This window comes from Drosophila persimilis, unplaced genomic scaffold (assembly GCF_003286085.1).
Source record: "Drosophila persimilis strain 14011-0111.01,24,50 unplaced genomic scaffold, DperRS2 tig00000000-arrow-pilon, whole genome shotgun sequence".
NCBI lineage: Eukaryota > Metazoa > Arthropoda > Insecta > Diptera > Drosophilidae > Drosophila > Drosophila persimilis.
This window is the reverse complement of record NW_020825288.1, coordinates 12,005,808-12,032,677: the sequence shown is the minus strand read 5'-3', so window position 1 is coordinate 12,032,677 and position 26,870 is coordinate 12,005,808. Positions and strand designations below refer to the sequence as shown.

Below are 26,870 nucleotides of genomic sequence, written 5' to 3'. Positions count from 1 at the left end.
TGTGCGTTTTTGGTTAACTTCAAAACTCGCGCCCACATTATGTGTGGCATCGATGGCAGGCACTGGCACTGGCTCTGGCTCTGGTTCTGTTTCTGGCTCTGACTCTCGTTTGCTCCTGCGGCTCACTGATGCACACCTTTTAAGCATTTATTTATATGCTTCCTTTTTTTTTGGTGGGTGCATTTGTTCAGTGCAATTTCCAGCTGCCAGACGCAGCATTTTCCTCCGCCACACACATCAAGCTGCGGGCAAGCGAAACCGAAACGCTGCACGGGAGGACCTGCCGCATATGGAAATGATGTCCGCGCGCCAGCTTTTGCGGCAGTGGTGCGGGCGGAGGGAGTGGGGGTTGGTAATGCAAAACGTAGCAAATTGAGTTCATTTCGTGGCAGCCAGCAGGCAGCAGGCAGCAGGCGAAACTTCACATTAGTATCGCTTTTCAGCGCACTCGTGCCGCATGCCGAATGAAGCACAGACACACAGACAGGACACGGTACGGGGCATGGGGCATGGGGCATGGGGCATGGGTGTACGACGGACCCTGGCGCACGTAAACATGTAATAATTACTTGGTTTCTAGGTGTTTTTCAACTCACTTTTACTCCGCCAAAAGTTGCGGCACAACTTTTTTGTTACGGGGTAGACGGCAGAGTGTGGCAGTGGCAGTGGCAGTGGCAGAGTGGATTGTGTGTGGCACGACTAGACCTTCTGCTAAGCGAGTATTAGTGGAAATTTAATATTGCAATTAATACAGCAACAAAGTGTGCATTGCATATTAATAAGTTAGTTTTCTGTCGTTTCTAGTTTGAGTTTGAGTGAGTGCCCGCCCAGGACTCCACGTGTGCTCATGCCGGATTAGTGCACTGGAGGGCAAACATTTTGTGTGCTCGTAAAAGCCAAAGTTACAACCCCATAAGTTGGCTCAGGGGGGGAAGGGGGGCTGAAGGGGGTGCCCTAGCCGCACAGCGTGTTTGGTTTTAATGGCTTGCCAGTCAGTCAGTCAGGGAGTCCTTCCTGCCGTCAGCCACACATTCAATATTCATATTCATATTCATATTCATATTCATACTCCTGAGCTCTGGCTCTCGGTGGTTCTCTCACTCTCGTTTAAGCTTTTAATGATTTCCAAAGTTCTGTCCGCGAAAAAAAAAGGAGGAGGAGGCGGAGGCGGAGGAGGAGGCGGAGGAGGAGGCGGAACTTTCGGATTTAATGCGCTTAGCCCCGGACGTTTAACTGCAAAAACTTACGAGTACTCCGTGCATTTCTTTTGCTTCTTTTGCTGTGATTTAGTTTTGGAAAATCTTCTTCCATTTTGTTTTTTTTTTTCTGTTCACGCGCCGCCTGCTATTCAAAAAGGAAAATCGTCCAGCGGGCGGGCGGGCAGGCGGGCAGGCGACAAAAAACTATTTGTGCAAACAACAAAGAAAACTTGCGCGCAAAAAGGAAAATCATCATCAGCGGCAGCAACAGGAGGGGGAGGCGGGGGGAGCAGGAGATGGAAAGCCTCTGAAGGAACATCGCAAGTGCAGCCAACTACAAAAGCGCAACAAAAGCAATTTAAATTTAGCCAACGGCATTTTCTCGAGCACAGAACAGAAAGCAGAGCGGAGCCGCCGCGCCGGAGCGGGGTGGAGCGGAGCGGGGTGGAGGGTGCACGTACAGCATTTCATTTCATTTGCCGGGCAGCGGGCGAGAAACGTTTTTAGTCATAACTTTTTAATTTGTTTGTCAGCGACAGGCAGACACCGCGGGGGGTGGCGGGGGCTGGGGGGGGGGGGGGCTGGGGTTGAGTCACCACATCCTCATCGAAACGCAAGCCAAGGAAATCGGAGATCCAAGTCCTGTCTGATTAGCGCAATTGTGAGAGCCCCAGACCTACAGAGGGACAGACTTCTGTGGCCCCAAAAAGTATGCTATGGAAATCGATTCGAAAAGAATGAAGCAAATTCATAATCCCCAAGACAAGGACCCATCGAGCCGGTAAAAGGCGAAGCATTGCATACACTAGCAGGTCCATCGACTGCCTGGATGGCTGCGAGATTTATGCCTCCGAGAGAAGGTCTGCGAATGGGGCATATTTCTCTGAAGCAGGGTAAGACTGCGACCATCACAATGCCTGGTCCCCCATCGAAAGCATCATTTGATCAATGCAAAAATGTGTGCTCGGTGTACATGTCTCTAGGGTTGATTTATCTATTTACTCGACAGCCTCGTCATCGAGTGGCAGGAAGGCTCCTTTTGGGAGCTGTCAATATTTAAAACGTTGTCCTTGCTGTGTCCTGCTGCCCCCCAACACCCACCTACCCTGCTGTCCCTGCTGTCGCTTCTGCTCCGTGCTTAACAAGAGTTTATTGAATTTTATTTTCTCATCTCAGTTTGATGGCAGCTCTCCCCCGCTGCCACCCCCCTCTACACCCCTCTACACCCCTGCTCTTGTTCTTTTTTTGAGGGGGGGGGACAACATATTGCTTGTCCCATTTCTTGACATACTTTTTCCTCCTGGCAGGTCTCCGGCCTGCATTTAAATTTCAAATTGTTTTATTGCCGGACCCCGAAAATAATTGAAAATTCTGTGCAAGGAAAACACTTTCTTTTTTTTTTTTTTGTAAATCGCTTAATATACAAAAACAAAAAAATTTCCAGGGCGCGAAGGGGCAAAACTTTGCCGCCGTGTTGGCTCCCCATGTCCGGGTCCGGTCCCGGTCCCGGTCCGTATCCGTATCCGTATCCGTGTTCAAGTTTTTCGATTACGGATTAATGTAATATTTTTTATATTATTATTTTGTTGACCCCTGACCCCCTCGGTTTCTAGTGGCGCTTGTTTGTTTGACTTGGACGCTGGCTTGAAAGTTTGATGAATTTTTTCAAATTTAAAAACTTTATTTATTTGTGCGCCTGTAAGTTGGCCCGAGAGCGGAGAATCCCGGCTTATTAGAACTCCCACTCTGTGCCCCACGCAGACGACACTTCAAAGGCGGACGCCCCGTCCCCCAATGCCCCACCACCGCCACCGCCACCGCTAATATGTTTATTTGAATTGCTTTTTCCTCGACGCAGATTTTCCTAATTTGAAAACATTTTCTATTTACCCTCCGCGCTCCGCGTTGAATCTTTTATGTCTCACTCTGTGGCTCTGTCAATATCCTTATTTATCTGCGGTTTTGCGGGGGCTTTATTAGCACCTTTGGCGGTTGTTTGTATCCCCCCCCCCAAGGATCCACCGGAGTGTGGGAGGCTCTATTTCATCCGGTATTTGCTTAGGCAGTTGCCTGTTGACAAAAAATACACATGTTCCGGAAAGGGAGCGCCCCCCCCCCCCCCCCCCACGCCACCACCTGCTGCTGTTTTATTAATAAATTTAAATATGATTTTTCACAGCGCATTACAATTGCAATTTTTGTGTCTGTGGTATTTTGTTGAAGCAAACAAGGAAATACCTCAATAACAATTATAATTACACACAGAAATGTGGGAATATTTCCATGTCCGAATGCATTTAATGGATGGCAGAAATATTCCACAAAAATAATGCAAAAATCAACATTTTACTGAGGCAAATCGGGGCTAATGGATGTGCCATGGGCGGGGGTGCCAAATGTAGGCGCGGCGGGGCGTATGTTAAACAAAATCAATTACAGATAATTTAACGTCAATGGTGGGGTGGAGGGGGGAAGGAGTGTGTGGCAGGGCCATAATAGAGTCATTTAAGTACAGTTTAAACATTAATACGGGGGGTAATTGCAGCGTCTAACACTCGTGCAGCTGTCTGGGGCAGCGGATAAATCGATACTAAATGTGGCCGCCCGTCCGATTGCGTTCCACAAACAAAGCAGAAACCCCCACACACACACGCGCAGGACACATGAAACACAGGATATACGTGGTGGGGGGGGGGGTTTGGGGGCACAATACATCACACGTGGAGGACACCGCCGCGACCACACAACTGGGGAAATACAACTAAAAACTAGTCCGACTACGACTACGACTCCGAGTCGGGGCCAGAAACAGGAAAAAAAAAAAACAAGGCAGGAGCTGCCACACTTTTTGCTCGCCTTCTGGCGCCTGCAGTTCTCCCGCTCTCCTCTCTGTCTCTCTTTGGTCTCTGGTCGACGGCCAACAAATTGCAGTGACATTTTCAACGCCAACTAATCAATATGGTCCGACACATGTGGCCAGCAGCAGGAGCAGCAGGAGCAGCAGCAGTAGGAGGCATGGAGGAGTCCTCGGGCAGGACAAAGCGTAAGTGCTAGCCAAACAATGGCGGTTAATGCTCGCCCCCTGGAACGCGCGATAGTTATGACTGATAAAATGCGGCATAATAAACCCCGCAGTACGTTTTTGGTGCAACAAAGTCCTGCTTTTAGACCCTCAAAATCCCTCAGAATACGTACAGGCCCGATACAAAAAAGGGAGGCACAAGCAGAGGCAGAGACAGAGACAGAGGCAGAGGCAGAGGCAAAGACTCATTGGTATGCCACGAGGTTGCACAATATTTTACTACGAGCCATTGAACCCGAAGGACGTGGCGCGTGGGGCCAGAAAGAAGGAATCCAGCCTGAAGAAGGATCCACGGTATTCGAATATTCATATATAATTTCATTTAATTGGCGTTTAATCGACTCCTCCTTCGAGGAGGACGAATGGGATGGGTGTGGCATTTATTATGTGATGAATAAATATATAATTATAAAATCTACTGGTAAGTGGCGTATATCTTAGACACTAGCTTAACGGTATCCGCACTTAAAGATACGTCTCGGATATCAGTAATTAACAAAAAGGGGCGGGGGGTGTGGCAGGGGCGAGAGAAATGTACAACAAATTACAACAACAACAACAGCAAGAACAACAGCAATGTATCTACGGATGGAATGATGGAAGAAATGTATCTACAGCATTTACAACAAATATGGATGGCAGGCAAAAGCTTCAGTTCCAGATAGAAAGATACAAGATATAGTAAGAAATAGATATAGATATAGATACAGATACAGAGTGAGGGAAAGAGAGACAGAGAGAGAGAGAGTAATGCTACTTTTTCTTTGATACGAAAATGACTGGCGGGAAAAAAAAGACTCCCAAAGAGAGGGAGTGAGAGATCATTTTCTTTTCTTAGTTTTGGTTTTTTTTTTAGTGAACACACAAACCTTTTTAGGAGAAGATAAGTGTAGTGAAGTTGGCGATGGCATAGAACAATCAGAAGATGCAGAACTGCAGCCGCTGCTGGCGCTGCTGGCGCTGCTGCATCCCGTGGCGCCACGGCCCACGGCCCCGCCCGCCGATGGCGATGCCTGCAGTGGTCCCGGCCCCAGCAGCGAGAGCAGGGGCAGGGGCACGGGCACGGGCACGGGCACGGGCGCACCACCGCCGCGGCCGGGGCCGGGGCCAAGGCCGAGGCCGGCGCCCCAGATGCCAGCAGCCGCAGCCGCAGGCGGCTGCTTAGTAGTAGTGGTAGTAGTTCTAGTTACGGCTGATAGATTAACTGTATTATTTACATTGTTGGTCGGTGTCGTTGCTGCGGACGTGGGCGTGGCGGCCGTGGCAAACATCGCCGAGGCGGCCACTGCCGCCGCCCCAGCCGGTATGATCGTGAGCGGCGTGCTCGGCGCCGCAAAGAACTGTGGCGCTGCCGCTGCCGCTGCCGCCCCCACAGCCTGGGTCCCGGCCTGGTACTTGGTGGGCGTGGCCGGTGCAGCGGCCACACTCACGTTGTTCACCTGCAGTTGCATGTACGTCTGCAGCATGGCCTGTGCCTGTGCCTGTGCCTGGGCTTGGGCCTGTGCCTGGTAGTGGTACTGCTGCTGGAGCTGCTGTTGATGCTGCGCTTGGGCTTGGGCTTGGGCTTGGGCTTGGGCCTGGGCCTGGGCCACCGCCACCTGCTGATGGAAGACGGCCGCCTGCTGCTGGTGCTGCTGCTGCTGGTGCTGCTGCTGCTGCTGTTGGTGCTGCTGGTGGACGGCAACGATGCTGGTCTGCATGGCCGGCGTGGGGTAGGCCTGATAGGTGGCTGCTGCAGTCGCGGCTGCCGCCGGATGCTGCAGATGCGGATGTGGATGCGGATGCGTGGACGGCGGTGCGTGCAACAATTGCATTTGCTGTGCGTGGTGTGAAGGGTTTTTGCTCTATTCAGATTATTTGTGGTATTTTTTGTTTGGTATTTTTGTTTGGTATTTTTCTGGTTTTCAGTTTTTATTTTTTGAATTGGCAAAAACACAAAAAATTCATGGACTCAAAAGCAAACAAAATTTCATTTCTACAAAAAACACAAAAAATGAACTGAAAATATTTGTTCCTCGTTTCAGTCAGTATTTTTTTAGTATTTTCTGTGGTTTGGTGGCGCGAACGAGGTCGGAGGTTACCTAAGATTTCTGTTAAAATTATAAATGGTTTCTGTGGGCAGGGAGGGGGTAACAAGAGAGAGCGAGTAAGAGAGAAGGGGAGAGAGAGAGAGAGAGAGAGAGAGAGAGACTACAGGAAGTGATTCGAGGTTTGGCAGTGGATAGCGAGTTTAGCGAGCGCTACGAGTGGATAGATAAATCTACAATTGGAACAGTAGAACAGTAGTGAGAGATAGACATAAAGAGAGACAGGGAGAGAGAGAGAGAGAGAGAGACTGTAAGAATTCTTGAGTAGAAGTCGAGAAAGTTTCAGCTTTTAGCATCGTTTGAATGTCAATGGCTTTTGGGCTGGCAACAGAACATAAAACTAAAAACTATTTACAGAAGAAAGGCACGAAAGAGAGAGAGAGAGAGATCATTAAAACAAAACTTAAACTAGTTCTTAAACCCACGACCCACAAAAAAAACCAATCAAAAGCAAGTATTTTACAATATTCAAAACTTAAAATTAAGATCCCAAAACCATTGACACCGTCTTTCGAAGAGGAACAGAGAGAGGGAGAGAGATTATAGTAAAGACATCAGCAGAGTGAGAGAGAGATAGAGAGAGTGAGAGATGTAACCAACCAAAAAAAGAAAAACTTGGTTAAGACTAGAGGAATATAGCAAGTAGTTGGCTTTTTGCATAAACTGTACAATTCGGTATTATTAATTTTGCAGTATTTTGCAGTGGTATCTTTATATATGGATGGATGGATGGTTATATATAGTATATTTAGTTATTCATAGACTGAGCAAATCCCATGTGGTGCATGGGGCATGGTATGGTATGGCTTTAAGGACAAACTCAAAACGTCTTGCGTCTCTCAGAGATTTTCACTTTCTATATTGGTATTTTTTTTTCTTTTTCTTGGTATTAATTTTGCGGTATTCTTTTGGTATTCTTTCGGATTTGTTTCTTGGATTCTTGATTTTGATTTTGATTTGGATTTGATTTTGGGCGGCGCTTACCATGATTAAATCTTGTATAGGGGAGGACTCGGACTCGGCTGCTGAATCGGATGTGGCGATTTCGCTCTTTACCGTTAGCGGCGACACTGCTGCTGCTGCTGCTGCTGCTGCCGGTGTGGTGGCAGGGACTCCAACTGCCGCTGCTGCTGCTGCTGGAGACGCTGACGCAGTCGCTGATGGAGGTGCCACCGGCGGTGCGTTCGCTAGGGGCGTGGTCGTGGAGGCGTTAACGGCTAGCGATGCTTGAGAGCTGCTGCTGATACTTAGCGCTGCAATCGCTGCTGACGCCGTGGTTTCTGTTAACGCGGCAATGATGACAGATTTTATTGGCAACAAATCTTGATTAAAAAATATCTCGGCTGATTCTGTTTTTTTGGTTTTTTGTGCACTTTTCTTTGTTGTTGTTGTTTGTTTGTTTGTTTGTTTAATTAATTTTCTTGGCCCGTTTCGATTAGTTTTTTTGATGATTTGTTGTTGTGTTTATTTTTTTTTTTGGTAATTTCTTGAGGCTTTTGGGACAGGACTCTTAGCACAGGATGTGTAGGGATTGGATATGAGCTCTGGTGTTACTTTTTTGTTTCTGTTTAAATATGATTAGATATATATATATATTGTATATATTGTATATATTTGATATATATTTGGTTTTTATTTGAATGCCAATTGGTTTCCTAAAGCCTTACGCAAATTGTTGCTACGATTCGAGTGAGAGAATCCCCGTGCCGGACAACAGGACACACCAGAGAAATAAACGCTAACAACTTTTGCTATGCATCTACGGTTTTCGATTGGATTTTGAGCGTATCTTAAGCGTATGTATCTTCTAGTACAAATTGTTTGTGTGTGTGTGTGTGTGTGGGTGTGTGTGTGTTTTCCTATATCGTATATCACTACTGGAGGAGGTTTCGATTATTTGTTTGTGTGGGGTTTTAGAGATCTATAAAGTTATGAAAACCGTTCTTCGGAGATTGTTAAGATTGATTGTTAGATTGATTGTTTGAGGGAGAGAGATTGTCGTAGTATATAGTAAAAGGTTTCGCACGAGGTTGGATCGTTAGATCGATTCGATTTGATTAGATTGTGCTAAAGCTAGCATAAAAGTTCTTTATAAATATAGTATCCTACAGATACAGTTGTAGAAAATGTATATAGATATAGATATATATATATATTGATCATATATATGGGGTACATATATCCGATCCGATGTGTATATATGAAATACGCTAATTTCGTGTGATTGTCAAAACGCGTACTCTTGTCGATCGAGGCATTTGATTTGACCCGGCGATCCCTTTAAAACTTACCCCCTCTTAGCCCTTAACCCTTAACCCTTAAATATGCTAGGAATTCTAGGATAAAAATCTCTTCTTGTGATTTGATTTGATTTGATTGTTTGATTGATTGCTTGGTACTCTCCCTCTGGTGCTGTGAGAGTTCTCTGATTGACGCTGCTTGCTTATGGTTTACAAATTGACTGTCTTGTATCCTTTATCCCTTAGACACTTATGTTCTGCAGGCGGGGGGGGGATTGGGGTCTTCTGGGGCTGCTATTTCTGTAATATCAATATTTATTTAGCTATTTCTTTTGATTTCTACTTCCTCTGTTTGATTCTCCTCATCTTTTGCTTGCCGATTGCTTTTCCTTTTCCCTTGGTTTTCCTTTCGTTTAGCTTTCTTTGATGCTGATATGTCGCTATTTCGCTTCTTGTAAATACATCTATACTTAATTTTCAATTCAACAACCTTTCCTTGGGGGGAGCGGGTGGCCTCTCTCTGTTCTGTTTACCCTTTGACCTGCTTATCACCTTTTCCTAATTGATTTTCCCCCCTGGCACCACTTTTAAATTACGCTCAAAATTAACAACCAAACACACACGTAAATATATATATTTATATAGATATATGGATATATAAATTTATATAAAATTCACAATTATTTTTTTGTTTGTCTCAACAGGATCTTTTTGTTTTTGTTTTTTTTTTTGTAAATATCTTTTGCAAATCTTCAATTTTTTATATACTTTTTTTAAATACTGCTCTCTCTCTCTGGTTTTTATGGGAAATTCTTCTGATTCTAGCAACAATTTGCCACTTTTTTCTCTCTTGCGTTTTGTTTCTTATTTTGTGCCGTTATTTATTTTTTTTTTTTTGTTCTGTAATGCTTTGATGGTGGGGTAGCGATGGGTCGGGGGTCGGGGGTTCGGGAAGGGGTACTTTGGGGCTTTTAGAAAAATACCAAGAGATTCTTTTCGCTTTTGGGCCTTTTACTTTTCTTTAAGCTGATTTATTTCCTTTGGCTGTTTGTCAGTTTTCTGTTTTCTATTTCTGCTTCCGGCCAAAGAAACGACAGAAATTTTTTAAAGTGTGATTAAATTTGATGCGAGGAAATACGTTTAACAAATATAAATTAAATGAACTCCATTTCGAAATGAAAAGCTGTCCAAATCAATTTTGATCCAATTTATGCCCCGAATTTTCGAGTGTTTTTCCTTTTATTTTTGCCAATTCAAAAAACCCAAAATGACTCACAAACAAAAAACAAAAAAAAAAAGTAAAATGGGCAACAATTAAATAACGAACAATTATAAAATGCACAAAATAAGAAACAAAACACAAAACGGGGGGGGGGGGGGGAGGGGGAGACACAATGGGCATGAATATTTAATAATAATTTGCTCTTATTACCAATCGAGTGTCGAGTCAGAGAGTCGTTCAAGTAGGAGATGAAGTGATGGTTTGTTAAATTTTTCTTTTTTCAGTTTTCGAGTTTTTTGTTGCGGTTTTTTTTTTATATTTATTTTGATTTGCTTGGCGATTTTTTTGTATTTATTCGTTTATCTGTTATTGGAGATTGTTATGCTGTTTATTGTTGTTGTTTGTTGTTGTTGTTGTTGTGGCGGATCTTGTAATTATGGCTCTGGAACAAAAGCAAAACAAAAAGGTTGCAATATTTCGCGTTTTGGAATATTTTGTGCCCTGGCTCTTGTGTGTGTGTGTGTGAGTGTGTTTTTTTTATGTGTGAGCTTCAAGTGTTTTTGGGTGATTTTATTTTTTATTTTGGGGAATAAAACACGTTTTTTTTTTTGTTTTTTTGTTTTTGTGAAAGAATTGAACAGATTAGAGCACAGCACAGCGTTCTCTTTCCCTCTCTCTCCTGTTTCTCTTTCTCTTTGATTAACACACGCACAAAAATTTCTTTACCTTTACCGGTTTCCATATATTTTTTTTTTTGTATTTTTGTTGCTGTTGTAATTGAGTCACACTTTTGGCTGGCGCAAAAAAAAAAATAGAAGCAACTCCGGGGGCAGGCAGACAGACAGCGGCGTTGCCAAGCGGCCAGAAAGAAGAGTTTCGCCGTGCGAGAAATGCCGCGTGGGCTGAAATTCTTGGGCTCCTTGCCCCCCCACCCCCCCACTGCCCCCGCGCGCTCTCCCCAGCGGAGCGACCCGTGGAGAGACGTGTAATTACAACAATAAAAATAAACTACGGGAATTATTCGGAAGCGTACTTAGAGGCAAAGCCAAAAGAGCCAGCGACAAGTGGCCGAGAGAGTCAGTGGCTCTGGCTCTGTGCGGCCTATTGGAACGTTGGCCCATAAGGTTTTATGGCATCGGGTTCTGGCCTCTGGGCTCTGGGCTCTCAAGGAAGAGCGCCCCCGACGACGCGCTACGTGTGCTCTTTTTTTTTTTTTGTTTTTTGCCTGTTTTTTGTGTATTTTTGTTTCTTTTTTGTGGTTTTGTTTCGTTATCGTGTTTTGCTTCACGTTCTCTTCGTTCACCGAAAACGTGTTTCTTTGTTGGCCCTGGCTCTGGGCCCTGCCGTGTGTGTTTTGCCGGCTATATGCTCAGTCGGGCCTATTGCCAGACCAACAGAGAAGCAGAAGCAGAAGCAGAGAGAGAAAGAGAGGAGGAGTGAGTGGCGTATAAGAAATGATGAGAATATCATTAATGGGGATCGGACTCGAGGTGAGAGGGAGAGAGCAAGACAGTCTCGAGCAACGAACTTTTGCTTGGCAATTCTTTGGCTTTGGCTTTGGCTTTGGCTTTTTATTCTTTCTGGTTTCGTTTTATTGTTATTTTCAACATTTCTTCTTTACGAGTGTGTGCGTGTGTGTGTGTGTGTGTGTTTGTGAGCACAAAATATTTCTTTTTAATAATTTTGGTTTTTTCTTTACTCATTTTTTGTTTTTTTGTTTTTTGTTTTTTGTTTTTTCTTTTTTGCTTACATTTGTTGTTGTTGTGTAGTGTAGTAGAGCGAGGTGCGAGAATATACACTGAAGATTCAGATTTCAGATACGAAGAGTTTTTTTTTGTGTTTTAATTTTGGTTGAAAGTTTTAAGTCACACGCGCAAAAAAGTGAAAACTACTCCACGGAACGAGAGGAGGGCGAGAGGCGAGCGAAAGATTGAAGACCGGCAAGAACTGTTTTAATAATTGTTTAAATTGTTGAAACTGATTGTTTTAGCTTTTTAGCATCGAGTTGAGCGTCTTGTTCGAGAGTTACGCGTTTCGTTTCCGGGGTTTAAATTGGCTGACTATTTCGTTGGGGATGCTACTACTGACTGATCCGGATATCGTCGACTGGGTGCTGGTCTTAGACTTGGATTTGGATTTGGATTTGGACTTGGAGGTGTTTTTTTTTTGGGTCTTGGCGTATCGGCGTATCGGCGGCGTTCGCTATTTTCTTTTTATCATTATCCGCGTGCTGTGTGCGATGTACGTTGTTGCTGGTGTTGCGGCTGTTTTCGATTTGAACTCGACTTTGATTTGGATATTGAAATTTTCGTGAGTGAGTGGAGAGGAGAGACTCCCGTGCGCCCGATTGTGTGCGTGCGTGTGAGTGGGTGCTGCTGCTGCTGCTACTGCTGTTACTGTTGTTCTTGTTCTTGTCGTCGGCGGCGACGGCGGCGGCGGCGGCGGCAGCGGTGGTGGTGGTGGTGGTAGAAGTAGAAGAGATGATGATGGTGGCAGCGGCGGCAACGTCAACGGTAGCGGAGGTGGTGGTTGGTTTGTGATGTTATGAATGTGAATGTAGTAGTGGATGCGCTGGCTGCGACGACGACGACGGCGACTGCGACGGCAACAGAGGAGATACGGCTACGGTTACGGCTACTTCGACTCCCGGCTACTGCTGCTGATGATGATAATAATGATGATGATGATGGTGTGGTGGTGGTGGTGGTGGTGGAACACAGACGAAGAAGCGACCGCTGCTGCTGCTGCTGTTGCTGTTCTACTGTAGTGTATGGTGTGTGAGTTCCTATGGAGCGCACAACGGGGCCTGCTGCTAGCGAGAGCGTACGAACGAACGGCGGACAGAGTTGGAACGGGTTAAAGCAAAGACTGTACGAAGACTGAAGTAAGAACGACTGGCATTCTAAGGTAATATACCTTTTTGTTTCGGAGTCGTCGTCAGCAGCAGCAGCAAGAGCAGCAGCAGCAGCAGCAGCGGTAGCGGCAGCGGCAGCAGCGCAACGTCGCTGCCTCCGTCAGATTGAATCTGTTGCGTCGACGCCAGCCGAGGCAGCAGCAGCGGCAGCGACGCGTGTTAACCAAAATAAAGCAACAGTGGAAAGGCCCAGAGAACCGGACGCCCGACCGACAACGACAACGACACCGACCGACCGACCGACCGACCGAAGAACCGACCAAACCGAGTCGTCGTCCGCCCCGAACCCACCCGGGGATGCTCTCGGCCCCGTGGCGTCGGCTTCGACTTCGGCATCGGCATCGACATCGACATCGGCATCGGCAGCATTTCTCCTGCGGGCAGCGACTCCGAAAAGCGGAGGAATGCCTTCGGAGCAGCACGTAGAACACTGTGCCCCTGCCTTTGGCTCTCACTCCCTCTGCCGCTCTCGCTCTCGCACTGGCTCTCGCTCTCAGCTGTTGTTTGGTTACCTGCCGGTTTCTGATTTCAGTGTTGCCTCTTCTTTGATTCTTCTTCTCTGCTGTTTCGCTTCGGACACATTCTTGGTTGGTTTTAGGCCTGGCTTGATCTTGATCTTGGTCTCTCTCTCCCCCTTTCCCTCTTCCTCAGGTGCGCGCAATTATCAATTGCCTTTCGGTCATTATTCTCAGAATGTTCATGGATGATTCGTATTCAACGAGTTTCCTATAGCGCTGTTATACTCGTATAAGTATTAGAGTATAAGACTTTCGAGGATCGTGGCTTGAGTGGGGGGCGGCATGGATGCTTATGCTTTCACCTTCGTGCCAAATCACACGAGAGGACACACAACCTGTGCTGCTGCTGCTTCTGCTTCTGTTCCTGCTGCTGTTGTAATGGCTATTGTTGCAGTAACATTACTGGCACACACACACACACACACACACACACACACCCACAGATACACTCGGACACACACATAGGTGGGCTCCCCCATGTGAGATAGCAAATGCATGCGCCATGCGTGCGCGCCCCCTCCTCCAGGTGGTGCGAGCGAGTCCGCTGCCCGCTAAGGGTGCACAAGAGCAAGAGATTGAGGGACAGAGAATGAGAGAGAGAGAAAGAGCGAAAGCGCTAGGCGGGGGAGGGGAAGGGGGAGGGGGGGAGGTAGCAAGGGGCCACAAAAAGTGGAGGCGCAGGGGTTGGAAAAGCGAAAAAAGGCAAAACGACGACGACGACGACGTCAGGCGGGCAGCGATGGCAAAATCAACGAGAAAATAATAATTGTTACACCTGCTTCGGAAATGCGCGCCAGGGGGGTGGAAATGGGGTGGCACACGCACACACACACACACGAAACACACGACAAGGAACGAGAGCTTCGTCGGCTGCTTTCAGGTGAGCATCATCGTGGCCACCACCCCCAATCCCCAATAGAGGCGGTCGCAGCAGCAACAGCGGCAGAGGCAGCAGCCCGCTGCCCAAATGCCGAAGTACGGAAAACGCACGAGCCACCAGCCACCAGCCACCAGCCACGAGCACGAGGGCGCCCTGCTGCCGAACGTCACTGGGCCGAGTGCCGATGGTCGGCGAAACACGAGACTCCGAATGCGGGCAGCGCGCATGACGCCAAGGTGCAAATTTGTGCGTAGGTATGCGAATGGCCATTGTCTATGAGTGTGTCTGTGGGTGTGTGCGAGTGTGCGAGTGGGTGGCCCACCCACCCCCTCACGGAGGGGTGTATACAACAGCTGTAGCAGAACTTTGTTGTAAGGGGTAGTACGCTCCGTATGCTAAGAGGGGTAGTTTTTTTTACAGTGGCTGTTAAGCGAAAGCTCCTTCGGCTAGAGCTTTCTGTTAAGCCTCACAGGACGCGTGGAAGGAGCAACAGTTAAGACATTATCAACTTGTTGTTCCGCTAGGACTTGATGGGCCCCATAATCAGCTCCAGAACTCCCCCCGAGAACTCCCTTCTAGAACCCACAGCCCACAACTTGTGTCGTCAAAGTTCTCGCTCGAAGCTTTAATTGAACTAATCAAATGGGAATAAACATGTTAATGAAACTTTGACGGTCGCTTGCGGCTGGAGTTGAGACCGGGAATATTCGCCGGTTCGCTTGGGTGGATTTTAATGGCAATAAAGCTAAGGGTAAACATTTACGATTTATGATTTTACTTTCTTTTAGGGAAAAAAAAGGAGACTTTTTATGACTGAAGGTTTTCTAGACCATTTCTACTGATATATTAAAGGGCAGTTACCAAAAACCAGAGATTTTTCTGCTGAAAAACAAGATTTTATTCAAAAGATTCCCGATTTTGATTGTTAATAGTGGTATTAATGGATATATAATACATAGTTTTTTAACCACTTAAGGTAAATATGCTTTCATTTAATTTCTAAAGAGTCCTACAAAAGACTTCTAAAACAAAGGTAGAGAAACCGCACTCCCAATTAATAATATGTAATTCTAAAATAATATATTTAGTTCTTTTCAGCACACATTACGGTATACACCTTTTAAAGAAATTATGAAATTAAATAAAATATATGTGCACTAATTAAAAAATTTGAAATATACGAAACCTATTTTTTAAAAATACAAAACAATTTTTAAATATACGCTCATTAAAAAAATTTTGAAAAATCTATATATTTTTTTTAAACTATATTATTTTTTCCACAAAACCGTTTCACAACACAGCTAATATTTTTGACATAACAGAAAGAAAAAAAAACACCGTTAAACTATAACCAAGAATAGTTTCTTTTCATGGCCAAAATTTGCGCCAAAACCTCAATATTTGGTTTCAAGTGTGTCGCTTCTATTTAATTCAAATCTAACACTAGGAACACTAGCTTCTACATTAAACAACGTGCTAAATAACTAACATATTTGTATGTACAACTACAGTGTTAGTATTTTATCCCAAATACTCCTATAATATCCGTAGACTTTCAATCTTCCAGTAAAAGAAATAAAAAATAGAAATGGGCGATATTTAAATAAAATAAACAAATTAAATTAAATTAAAAAAATGTTTGCCGGATATCGTAGTGTTGAGGCACGTTAATCTTTATGAAACAAATTCCTACTGGTTTGTATCGTTTATTGTTTAAAGTTTAACAAAGTTCAGTTCAAATTTAAAGTAAAAATTACATGTTAAATAAGTACTCGAACTGACTGAGGCATTTACTCTGACACAGTGGGAGAGATTATAGTCTCAAATAGCTGCCATGGCCAAATTTAGGTCAGAGAAAAGCCAATAGTCTCCACATTTAAGATTGAAGCACAAGTGTCAAAGGAAAACAAATAAAATATGTATTGTAATAAGGGCAAAAATTATGTTCAGAGGTAGTTGAAAATACAGAGTCGAAAACGAAGAGGGAGAAAGTAATGCCTAGTACTAATAAGACTGAGAGACCAGAATGAAGTTTGAGGAGAAAAAGAGGCTTTCCTGGGCAAATCCTACGGTTTTCAGGAGAGTAAATCTTCATGAGACGCAGTCTCCACCCCCAATGTCTAGAGGGGTCCCCCAAAGATTGTTTTTGAAGAGACTCGAGCACATCTTGATATTTTTGGTAATGAGGAGAACAGTCGCAGGAAGCGGTAGTAATATTTATTAATGATAATATGCAAAAATCCCTTTTTATAGGCATAAACCTATCCTGTTTTATCTACCATTTAGTTGATAAAATATTAAATGATAAAATTACTATTTTTTGGGGCATATCCTCCACTTGAAATTAAAGCTCACAATCAGGATTGACATAAAAAAACACTCGCTCACGTGGAAAAAAAAATCCCCTAAATGCACTTCGCCATGCAAATCGGTTAGAGAGCGGGGGCCATGAGTTTTTCACTAATAAAAATAAATTTCATTTAGCGGCAATTTCTGTTTATCCCGCTTTTGTTGTTGTTGTGTTTTTAAGAACCTTTATCCTTGAGTTTAGTCCGTAAACCGTGAGGTACGGTACGGTATGGTTTTAGCTTTGTCAGCCTCCCCCCCCCCCCCCCACCCCCCTCCACGCCACCATTCTCGCTTTTTAGTAGCATTAAAACTGTCGCGAGAGAGAGAGAGAGAGAGACAGAGCGAGTCTGTGCATAAAAATCGCTTTGTTATTGTTGCATCAACATGAGAGAGCTCCAAAGCTATGGCATCGTCATCGATGACGCCGACGAGCTGTTGTAGTTGTAAACGGTTTATGGGATTTACGCGCAATTTGTTGGCAACTTTCCACGGGGGCACGGGGGCACGGGGCATGGGGCATGTGGCATGGGGCTGTTAGGGTTCGAGGTTCGATATATAAAACAATATGCGCCTCCGTTCCAATCTAATCCTGGCTCGTTAAATGATTTTCCGTTTGTTCTGTGCCCCCCGCACCCCCCGCCCTACCGATCTCTTTGCCTTTGTTTTTGTTGTTGGTAGTGGAAGCAACAACAACAACAACAGCCACATAAAAGAAATGTAAAACGCAGCTTACCTGCAAAGAGCATAAAAAACGCCTAAAAAGCATAAAAACTCAGAGCAGGAGGCCTAAATATTGATTAAGCTGTAAAAAGAAAAAATGTTGGCCAAAAATGGCCAAAGTGCATATAAAACTCTGTTCAATTGGCTATGCAATCTGATAATTCTGGTCCCGGGATCGAGGAGGGGCATAGGATGGGCTCCAAAATACTGGATGGCAACAATGTTGCCGGCAACAAGTTGACCAAGTACAGCCACACACAAGCAAGCAGCAGAATGCAGTTTTCATGCCACTCCAGACACAGACGGAGAAGTACCTATATATATATATGTATATATATATATGTCTGTATCTATAAGCACATATATCTGTATATAAGTATTGTATCTTTATGTGCATGTGCGCATAATTTTGCTAGCCAACGTGAGAGGCAGCGTTGTGGGGCAGCAACAGCGGCAGTTAGTCGAACGGCTCAGGCATGCAACAGGCAATGAATCTCAATCTCGGCTACGTTGTCGCTGGCTCTGGACCTGGACCCAGCAGCAGCGAGACAGTGGATCCACAGAGCCAGTCCCTCTCTCCCCCTCCCCCATCTCGCAGTGCCGTTGACTTTGGCAATTCAAGTGCAACAAGCAACAAGCAACAACCCCGCCATGGTGCCGCAGACGACATTCAACTTCAACTTGCAATGTTTTTTAGGAGAGAAATATGCGGTAACAGCATTTACTAGTCGCAGTCGCAGTCGGAGTCGGAGTCGCGACTCCAAGTCCAAGTCGAGAGCCAAGAGCCAAGCCAAGCGAATCTGGCGACCCACCAACGAATGAACGAAAGAACGGACCAGGAGGGACAGGGACAGGGAGAGGGCGAGGGCGATGGAGAGGGAGCCAACGAAGCAACAACACAAAGCACGAAACAGTCAACTTGCCACATTTTAATTCACTCGAATATTTCTTCGGCAACAGCAGCAACAGAGGCTGAGGCAGAGGCTGAGGCAGCAGCAAGTAAAGGGTATTCCCATTTTAAAGAGGAGTCTGCCACGTTTCACAGATCGAAGGCACTTAAGGGATAGGGGATGGATATATCATACAAGATACTTCAGATATAAATGCCACAAATAAAGCTGGCTATGGTCTATGGTCTATCTTTCTTCAAAAAATTAACAGCAATCGCATCAAAATTGCATTCAATTATGACACACAGAATAAGCTAAATACAAAGGTTCCTTCTTACTATAATTTTTTTTTTTTTTAATTTTTTAATTATATTTTTTTATTTTTTAATTATATTTTTTAATTTTTTAATTATATTTTTTAATTTTTTAATTATATTTTTTAATTTTAATTGTATTTTCTCTTTGTTTTTATAAGTTTTGTTTTCATTTCTTTATTATTAGATTTGGAATATTTTTTAATTTCATTTATTTGTTTATATTTTAATTAGATTTATTATTATTATTGGTACCAAATTATTACAAATTTAATAAAACATTTTAATAATTAAATAGTTTTAATAGTTACGGTATAATAATAATAAACGCGGGATAATAAACGACATAAAAAAGTGCATTATTTGATTTTTTTGAAATTATGTATTTTTATTTTTATTTGATTTTTGTAATATTTGTATATTTTTTTTAAAAATTTGTAAAATTTTTATATTCATTTTATATTTTTTTTTAAATATTAGTGTATATTTTTTTATATTTTATTCTAAAATTTTGTTAATTATTTTTTTTTTTTTTTAATTTGTAAATTTATTTCCCACAAACTTTACTGCTAAGCCACACTGGGACAGAGAGAGAGAGCGAGAGAGAGAGAGAGAGAGAGCACAAGCGAGCGAGAGGTTGCAATCACTTTTCCAGGGTATCTTTTAGTCTGATTATTTTGAGACTCGAACCTTCTTCTTAGTGGAAGTTTTTGCCTTATTTTCTAGCTATTTTTATCTGCCTCTCTTGGTCGTTGGTTCCCGCCGTCGCTTGTTCTTATTGCAAATGGCATAAACGGCAAAATTGCATGCAACTCCGCACACACACACACACACACACACACAAAGATGGATGCAAGTTGCAAGCCTCTGACCAGGGTCTGTGCTGGTGCCTTCTACCATCTTCAGGTCTTCTTCGGGCCATGACTTTGTCTTGAGCTTAACTTGGCTGACTGGCTGCCCCTCGCCGCTCCTCGTGGCATTCCTTTCGCCTGCTGCTGCTGCTGCTTCTGGCCATAAGTCGCGGCTGGAATTTGTCGCCTTGGCCCCCAGTCCCAGTCCCAGTCCCAAACCCCACAAGACACATGGCAATAGAATTATAGCGAGTGCCGGGGCCTGTCTTTCGGTGTATTTTAACTGGAATTTATTGCCCCACCGAATGGGGGGCGGAGGCAAATGCACTTTTCCCTTGAGAACCCATCATCTGCCCGACGATCTGCCCGACGATCTGCATAGATTCTACCCCGATCGTGTCATGGCATCTTCAACAAGATAATTGCACAGCGCCGCTAATCTTGTGCTACAGTTCACTGGAGCATGCAACATGAAGATGCAACGCCATGCATTCAGTTGACCATGAACCCCCGCGCTGTCTGAACGTTATTCTTTTGGCGGTGGAGGAGACCCCCTCCGCACCCTTGACATTTTTGTTTTGGCTGCTGCCTCATTGATGCCTCATTTGGCTGCTTGCCACCGCCACCCTTGACCCAGTGCATTGCATTTCAGGTGCTCTGATTTCGATTTCGATTCCCAGCGAAGCCCAAACCCAAATTCAATCCAATCTCATGAAACATTTTCAATAACGAAATTCCAGCCAAAAAGGGCAGCCAACATCCAAGCGGAAAAGGGAGCCAAAAGGGAGCAAGGGAGAGCCAGGGGGTGCGTGGGGGGCTGTGGGGCTGGGGCTGGAAGAAAAAATAAAACGTGAATCGGAGTCCCGACGCCGTCGCAATTATATTTGGACCGCAAATGAAACAAGTTTGGCAACTTTGCCCAGCGACAGGCATTTTGTGGCATCGAAAGAGAGAGAGAGAGCAGAAGCAGCAACAGGAGATGAGGCACTGCAGCGACCACAACAGCTTCATCATCAGCAGCAGCAGCAGCCGTCTGAGCCACAGCCTGCCACTGCCACTGCCACACTGCCATGGGGCACTGCCAGAGGATGCAGAATTTCAAGAGTCTGAGGTCTGCATTTTTGAGATTCCGCCGTCGTATCGGTGCTGCCATTGCCACCGAGAGAGAGATAGAGAGAGAATCGACTGCAAGTATCTGTGTGTGCGTTGCGGGTGCGGCCATATGCAGCAGAATAAAAGAAAAACCAAGGGGGCTGTGGGGTGTGCGGTGGGGAAATATATTCCACAATTGCATCAATCGAGGCATCAGGCAATGGCAGGCCATGGCAGGCAATGGCAGGCAGGGCACGTCGTCCATTAGGTGGAAGTGCTTTTGCTATTATCGCCGGCAAGCGCGACGCTAATGGGGCGCATAAAGCTCGTTATGATTGCCACCAGTCCGAGACGGGGATCGAGAGTCAAGGAGTCGAGGAGTCACAGGAGACGTCCCTGGACGTTGTCGCGTAATGAAGCATAATCACGTTGTAACCACTTACAACCAATAAGGAGAGCAGGCAACAACGGCAGGCAACAACAGCAACAGCAACAGCCATGCCCAGAAATGCTCGCTAAGCGGATTGGGTCACAGCACGCAATCCTGAAAAGGACTCCGGCCAGGCGACAACTACTTGGCATATCCTGGCACACTGACTGACTGACCCGCCCATCCACCCCCTTATCGAGTGGCACTTTTTAAGTTTATTTACCTCGCCACTCGCCTGCTACGAGGAGTCCTTGCTGGGCCCTGTCCTGACCCACCTATTGATGTCGCCCTGAGCTTTTCATTAGCGTGATTTGGCCAGAAAGCATTATGTTTGCCACTTGACAGAAGTATTCCATGCCATTCCATTCCATTCCATTCTTTTGGGCTCCGTTCGTTCGTTCGTTCCACTTCTTAGGGATTTTTTCTTCTTCTTTTTTTTTTTTTGGCAGAGGAAGTCCTTCTTGAAGAGCCCTGGCCATCAAAAGGAAACTTGTTATATGCCTAATTTGAGCCAGCAGAGAGAGGGTGGGGGGTGGGGGGGGCAGAGCCAGTGCAGCTTGAATGGAGTCGAATGCCTAAGCACAGCACATTTCGTTTAGGAGGATTAACCTTTGAAGAGATGTCCTTCAGGCAGATGCCACTGATACGGGGATACCGGGACACGGGGATACCGGGGCACGGGGATACCGGCATACGGGGATACATGTGCGATTTAATGTCCCCAAAAACGTACGTTCCGTTCTTTTGTGGTTTTGTGGGAATCCTCTAAGAATTCAGTTCCTTCGAGGAACACTACACTCGGCAAAAAAGGGCATGGTAAAAAAAAACCCATCTTAAAGTTAAATTAACGGTTAAAAAATATAAAAAAATAGAGAAAATAAATTAAATTAGCTTTGATTTAAAAAAAAGTATATAAATAAGTAATAAATTAAATAAATAAGTAATAAAATAAATAAATAAGTAATAAAATAAATAAATAAGTAATAAATTAAATAAATAAGTAATAAAATAAATAAATAAGTAATAAAATAAATAAATCAGTAATAAATTAAATAAATAAGTAATAAATAAAATAAACATAGGAGAATACAATAAAATATAAAAATAAATACGGACCATATTTCATCTAAATTATAAAATCCTTGAAATTAATTTTTTAGAATGGTTTTTCTTCTTTTAAAAGCCGAATAAGTACCTTCTTAAATTTTTGTATTTAATTTTTAAAAATTAAATTTTCGTATACGAAAATTGGGAATTAATTTATATTTTATTTAAGTTTTAACTTTTCTATTAAATCTGGAGCCTAATATATTAATGTTAATATAAAATATATTTATTTTTAAGCTCAAAAATAATATTTTGTTTTTTTCATAACATTTTTTTATATTTATTTAATAAATCATTTAAAAAAATTGTACTCCCCTATGCATTTAAGTAAAATCATTTAATCACAAATTAAAATTTTTATACATTTTTTTTAAACAAATTCTAAATATTTTTTGTCTGGGTGTAATCTTTGATATCCTCGTAGCGCCCTCGATTACCAGTTATAATCAAAGCAAATGGAGTGGCGCCTGGCCCCCAAGGCAGCAGCACAACAACACAATTGTGGCAAGAACAAATGCCAAGTGCAACTTCCTGGGGGATTTGGCTGCCTAGAACAAAGGCTCCAATCCTTGGGGCCAAAAAGGGTTTTAACAGATTTTAATTTCAATTTGGAGGAAAGCAACATCCCGACGAGCCACAAAAGAAGCCCAAAAATGTACTCTCAGCCGAAAGTCGTTGTAGAATATGATTTGGCAACAGCAAACAAGAGCGGGCGGGTGGCAGGGGCAGGGGCAGGGGCATGCAACAAAGGCAAGCACGGCAACAATGGACGAAGATAATAAGACGCTCTGCGCTGTAGCCGTGGTTTACCTTTGGCGACCTTCGGCGTAGCTGCTCCTCGACTGCTGCTGGCTGATTGGAAGGAATTATATGGCCCAGACGGAGGACGGATGCTGGCTGCCTCCTTGCGGCTTGCAACTGCTTAAATTGTGATTTATAGGGCTTGCAACAAGCCCCCCCCGCCGCAAATTGAGTTTTACAGCGACGGTGTACGTTTGCTTTTTGTTTGGCTTAAAACGAAACTAACGGCTAATGAGCCGGCAATGTTTCGAGGGCCGAAACTTTCTGAATTTGAATGAAATCAAAAGCGAGAGAGAGGCTAGAAGTGGCAGCAGCCGAGGCAGAGGCAGAGGCAGAAAAGTGCAAAAGCCAGACACGGACAATGAAAGCGAAGGCCAGGCCAAGATTTTTGGTTTCATGCCAGAAACGGAGTGCAGATAATGAGGAGCCAGGCCAAAAGCCTGTTCTGGCAACTGGCAACTGCAATAATTCTCCTTTGGCTTTTTTTTTTGTTTCGTCGATGATAGCGCGCCATTTAAGGGCCTCAAGGCCAAGGTTTAACGAGCCAAGCAACAGCCAGAAGAGCCACAGACCAGCGTCAGAGACCAGCGTCAGAGCCAGAGACCAGCGTCAGAGCCAGAGACCAGCGTCAGAGCCTGAGACAAAAACAGAAACAGAAACTGATCGCAATCGAAGCCAGAAAGAGACCACAGACGAGACTTGGCACACACCAAAGAAACAACAACAAGCGACAGAGCGAGAGAGCGAGAGAGGGCGAGAGCGAAAGAAGCAACAGGAAGAAGGAGCCGAGTGGCAGTGGTGGCATGCCACAGAGCAGCGGTTCCTCCTTCATGCATAATAAATGCGCAACTGGTGTGTGCGAGAAGAAACCGGTTTTAGGAAACACGCTGCTGCCACCGACGCCGCCGAGAGACGCCACAAACTGTTATACGAGGCGGGGGCAAAAAGCTCCCGCCGCAACAGTCTTCGAAAGAAGGATGCGTGCCCCTACCGGGCTGGGGCAGGCGGCACTGTTAGCGCTGTAAAGCTTTCCCTCGGCTGTTAGCCAACAGCCCCGTAGGAGAGTTGAGGAGGCGTAGAAGAGTGGCATCCAGTGGTTGCGGGATGGGGCACTGGCCTGGCGGTGGAGGTGGAGGTGCCACAGCAAATGGCACGAACTTCCGGCGGCAAATCAGCGCAGCAGCCAAGAAACCAGCGACTGATGCGCAGACTTGCTGGCTGCCACAGCATTTGAATGGCCTCACAGGAATGCAGATTCTAACGCACTCTGGGTGCAGTGCCGGCAGTGACTCCTCCTCGCCAGACAAGTCAAACCAGCCTCACGAGTACATTGACCATTTTGGCCACTGTCTGCCGCTGATGACTGATCCGCTTTTTGCCGATGCATGCCATGGGGCTGGGCATGAGAAAAAATTACAACACTTGTCGTTCCACGTCCGCTGGTTGGTTGTCTTTGCCGTCGCGTAACATTTCCCATGAATTGCAACTAAATTTGTAACAAAAATCAGACAATGTCTGACAAAAAGCAGACCAGCAGCAGTGGAGTGGCCGACTGGTTAGACGGGCGTCACCATCATCGACGGCGTCTGATGTGTCTTGTCTGGTGGGAGCCTCTCTGGCGGGCGGAGGGGCGGTGACTGAGGGGAAAAAATCATCGAGTTTTCCAGGTTTTAAAAGCCGCAAAGGCCATGGGTTTTCACTTGTTAGTTTCGGGCGTGGAATAAGCCGTGAAAATGCTCTCTAATCTAAGAGGAAATGCCTCAGAAATGGCTCAGAAATGGAAATGGGCTTTATATTTCTTTACATTTACAGCGGAATAGATTCTCGAGTTTTTAACAGCATGCATCAATAAGGAATATATTGAATACTATCCATAATATTGTTTGATATCAATAATAATAAAAAAAAAACAAATAAATAAAATATAAATAAAAAATAAATATATAAAAATTAGATAAGTACAAAATAAATAAATAAAAAATAAACGTATGAAAATTTGACAAAAATAAAAACTAAATAAAAAAAATAAATATACAAATTAAATAAATAAAAAATAAATAACTAAAATATATAAAAAAATAAATTTATAAAAAATAAATAGTTAAAAAAAATATAATAAATAAATAAAAGAAAAAAATATAAATAAAACAGTATATACGGTATTGGCAAGAGTCAAGTAGAGCATCAATCTGCTACATCAGGCACACGACATGAATATTGTTTAAGCAAATCTCGTAGATACTCTCGAGTCGAGTCGAGCATCAATGCGGCCTGTGGGAGATGTGGGAGCGATGGGAAGCAATAATTTAAATAGATTTCTGTCTCAAAAGCTTCTCCGCAGAAGATCGAGGCAGAGAGGGGCAATAATAGTAGGAAAAATCCCCATAAAGTCCTCCAGAAGAACAGGACTGTTGAATTATTCTAGACTTAAAACCGAGAGATCCCAGAGCACAATTCCCATTGCAATGTGGCACAAATGTACTCGGAATTAATGAAGCGAAAGACACGAGAAATCTTTCAAAATCTCTTTAATTTTCAATTAATATTTCATGTCGAGGGAGCAAGCCCATAAAACAAGGTCCCATCTTAATTTGATTCTCGCACATGAAACTTTTCATCATCGTAAATAAATTCTCGTTTGAAGTCGCTGAGTCGTTGAGTCGTTGAGTCGTTGGCTGGGGCATGCAGCACACAACTGCCATTGTGCGGAAATCAACGTCACGATCATGGCCACACAACAGTCATAGACAAAGATACTGTATATACTGTATATATGTATCTTATAGACAGTGCTGCCGCGGCTGCAGCTGCATTTGCAGTTGGTTTATTGACCCTAATGAAGCAGCGACAGCAGCAGAATTCTCCCAGGCAGCCCAGGCAGCCCAGGCATTCTGGGCTGGCTAGCTGGCTAGCTGGCTGTGTGGCTAAACAGTCGACGGTCACTGTGTTCCGGCGGGGCGCATTCAAATTTCAAAGTCAAACAATGAGCAAAAACAAGCGCTGCGCCGACGCAACACGTTGGCAGCTTTTGGCCAAGTTCAGACTCGAGACTTGGCCAGAAACAAGTCAGCAAAAAGGGAGGAGGAGGAGGAGGAGGAGGATGAGGCCTGGCCTGGTCTGGTCTGGTCTGGTCTGTCTTTGCCAATCCGAAAGGTATGCTGCTGCCCCTGCCACAAGCTGTTGCTGCTGCTGCTATTGCGGTTGCAATATAAACCAGTTTGGGGACTGCATTTTTGAGTTCTTGCCTCTTGACTCCTCTTGGGGGTAGCCACAAAAGCATTTAACCAAAAGTCCTACCGTGTCGGTGTCTCGGGCTTGGAGTCCGATTCTGTTTGTTCGTTTGTTCTGTGGTCGATATGCAATTTGTGTCGTCCTCCGTTCAGCAGCTTTTGCCATTTTGGGAATTTTAATTGAAATGCTTCTTAGTCCGAGGAGCCACCAAACGACCGAGAGAAAGAATTTTTGCCCCAAGTATTCAAATTTAATCGCATATCGGGGGAACGGGGAAACGGGCGAGGGGGCGCCCCCCGCCAGCCTTTGGTTCTGTTGTCTTCTGACATGCTAATAATAAAGTTGCACGGCATACTCCTCCGAAAAAGTTTCCGCCGGCGGAGAAATCAGGGAAAGTTTTTAGCATAATAAATAAATAAGGGGAAGTGAAATTTTTGGGCCACAGCGCCAGGCCTTCAGCGGCGCCTAATGAAAATAGATTTCATATTTCAATATTTTTCACTCTCCATTTTCGCTGCTTTCACAATCATAAATAATAATTTATCATAATTTTTCGCTTCTGATTTATACTCCAACAAAAACTCCATCTATATCTATATCTATATCTACTATATGTATCTGCATATATGGTACTTACAAATATGTGGGGCACATGAATGAATATCCGAAAGCAGAACTCACCTGGAAAAACAAATGGAAAAACAAACAAAATTTAATCACCATCTTTAAATCTTTAAATAAAAGATCAAAATGTTATTTAAATGTAATTTTCGCATATATATATATGTTTGTGTATGTGGGGCAGGGGGAGGGTGAAGGTGAGGGTGAGGGGGGGGCACAAGTGGCAAACAGCCAAGTGGCAGCACCCCAAAGCTCCTCAATTATTAATGCGTTTTTGTTCATTGCATACTTTTGGGCTGGCAGCGAGAAATCATCTCTC

The 26,870-nt window shown here is 44.4% G+C and overlaps 1 protein-coding gene across 1 annotated transcript in view; it reads right to left on the bottom strand.

The window, feature by feature from the left end:
* The window catches only part of LOC6588054 (polypyrimidine tract-binding protein 1), a 151,161-nt gene that overhangs the window by 74,875 nt on the left and 49,416 nt on the right, over positions 1-26,870 (bottom strand). Inside the window, exons 4-5 of the mRNA XM_026990999.1 lie at positions 5,311-6,098; positions 5,151-5,241 (exon numbers count right to left, since the gene is read on the bottom strand). Coding sequence (XP_026846800.1) covers positions 5,151-5,241; positions 5,311-6,098 — 879 coding nt within the window. The remainder of the gene's footprint in view (positions 1-5,150; positions 5,242-5,310; positions 6,099-26,870) is intronic.